Source organism: Priapulus caudatus, unplaced genomic scaffold (assembly GCF_000485595.1).
Source record: "Priapulus caudatus unplaced genomic scaffold, Priapulus_caudatus-5.0.1 Scaffold1947, whole genome shotgun sequence".
Taxonomy (NCBI): domain Eukaryota; kingdom Metazoa; phylum Priapulida; class Priapulimorpha; order Priapulimorphida; family Priapulidae; genus Priapulus; species Priapulus caudatus.
The window spans coordinates 37,025-38,438 of NW_014579008.1; the positions used below are offsets into that span (position 1 = coordinate 37,025).

Below are 1,414 nucleotides of genomic sequence, written 5' to 3' on the forward strand. Positions count from 1 at the left end.
AAAGGAAGCACTAGCATAAAAAGGAAGCACTAGCATAAAAAGGAAGCACTAGCATAAAAAGAAAGCATTTAGCATAAGAATGAAGCATCTAGCATAAAGAAGGAAGCACTAGCATAAAGAAGGAAGCACTAGCATAAAGAAGAAAGCATTTAGCATAAAAAAGAAGCATCTAGCATAAAGAAGGAAGCACTAGCATAAAGAAGGAAGCATCTAGCATAAGAAAGAAGCACTAGCATAAGAAGAAAGCATCTATCCTAAGAAGGAAGCATCTAGCATAAGAAGGAATCCAGGATAAGCAGCGTAGGTCTCGCCCCGTGACGTCACGAGGCAGACGACAACTTCCGTGTGTGACGCGACATACGCGGGCTTCTGTTTGATCTCGGCTAAGCGAAAACAAAATCTAAAGCGCGAAAAGTTTTAGTTTTGATTCTGTCGTTGGCATGACGACGGCGACCGGACATTGGCCGACAACTGCAGGATATCCGCTGACGACGACGATGACGCGGGAACCGTGCGCACATTTGTGAAGCGACTCGCAACTTGGACTTCTTTCCCGCTCGTGTCTGTGTACCGCCGCGTGCGCGACCGCCGACTTCAAACGTGCCGACATTCTTCAAACGTGTCGACACATTTAAAGAGCCGACGCGCTTCATAAGCACTGACACCAGGATTGACGATACGCGTCCACCACCTACGTCACTTTCTGTCATCAACGCGACCCCCACGTCGTCACTTCCTGCCACCAACACTACCCCACGTCATCGCTTCCTGCTACCAACTGTACCCGACGTCATCACTTCCTGCCACCAACTCTACCCCACGTCATCAATTCCTGCCACCGACGCGCCCCCACGTCATCACTTCCTGCCACCGACGCGCCCCCACGTCATCACTTCCTGCCATAAAGTCCCTCCACGTCATCACTTCCTGCCGCCATCTTTCCCCCAAGTCATCAATTCTTGCCACCAACTCTCCCCCTACGTCATCACTTCCTGCCGTCACCTTCCCCCCCCCCCGACAATATGAACGACATTCTCTCGTTGTCGAACGTGACGTCAGCGTGGAACCTGAGCGACGACGACGACGACGTCGGCAACCAGACGACGCGTCACCGTGTCGACCTTGGCGCGGCCGTCAAGATCGTTCTCTACTCGATCATCTTCGTGCTGTCGATCACCGGAAACGCGCTCGTCATCGTGACCCTCGTGCAGAACAAGCGCATGCGCACTATCACCAACGTGTTCCTACTCAACCTGAGCGTCAGCGACCTTCTCCTGACCATCTTCTGCATGCCCTTCACGCTGACCGGTCACCTGCTGCAGGACTGGATATTCGGCGGCGCCATGTGCACGCTCATCATGTACTTCCAAGGTAAGAAAGAATTCCTAAAAAAAATATTCCTAAAAAAAATAAG

The 1,414-nt window shown here is 51.6% G+C and overlaps 1 protein-coding gene across 1 annotated transcript; it reads left to right on the plus strand.

The window, feature by feature from the left end:
• Positions 1 to 1,022: 1,022 nt before the first annotated feature.
• On the plus strand, positions 1,023 to 1,371 carry LOC106817955 (cholecystokinin receptor type A-like; the record flags this gene model as incomplete). The annotated part of the gene is made up of 1 exon (XM_014822659.1): positions 1,023 to 1,371. A coding segment is annotated over exon 1 (349 nt), but the record flags the coding sequence as incomplete, so codon positions are not given.
• Positions 1,372 to 1,414: the final 43 nt, after the last annotated feature.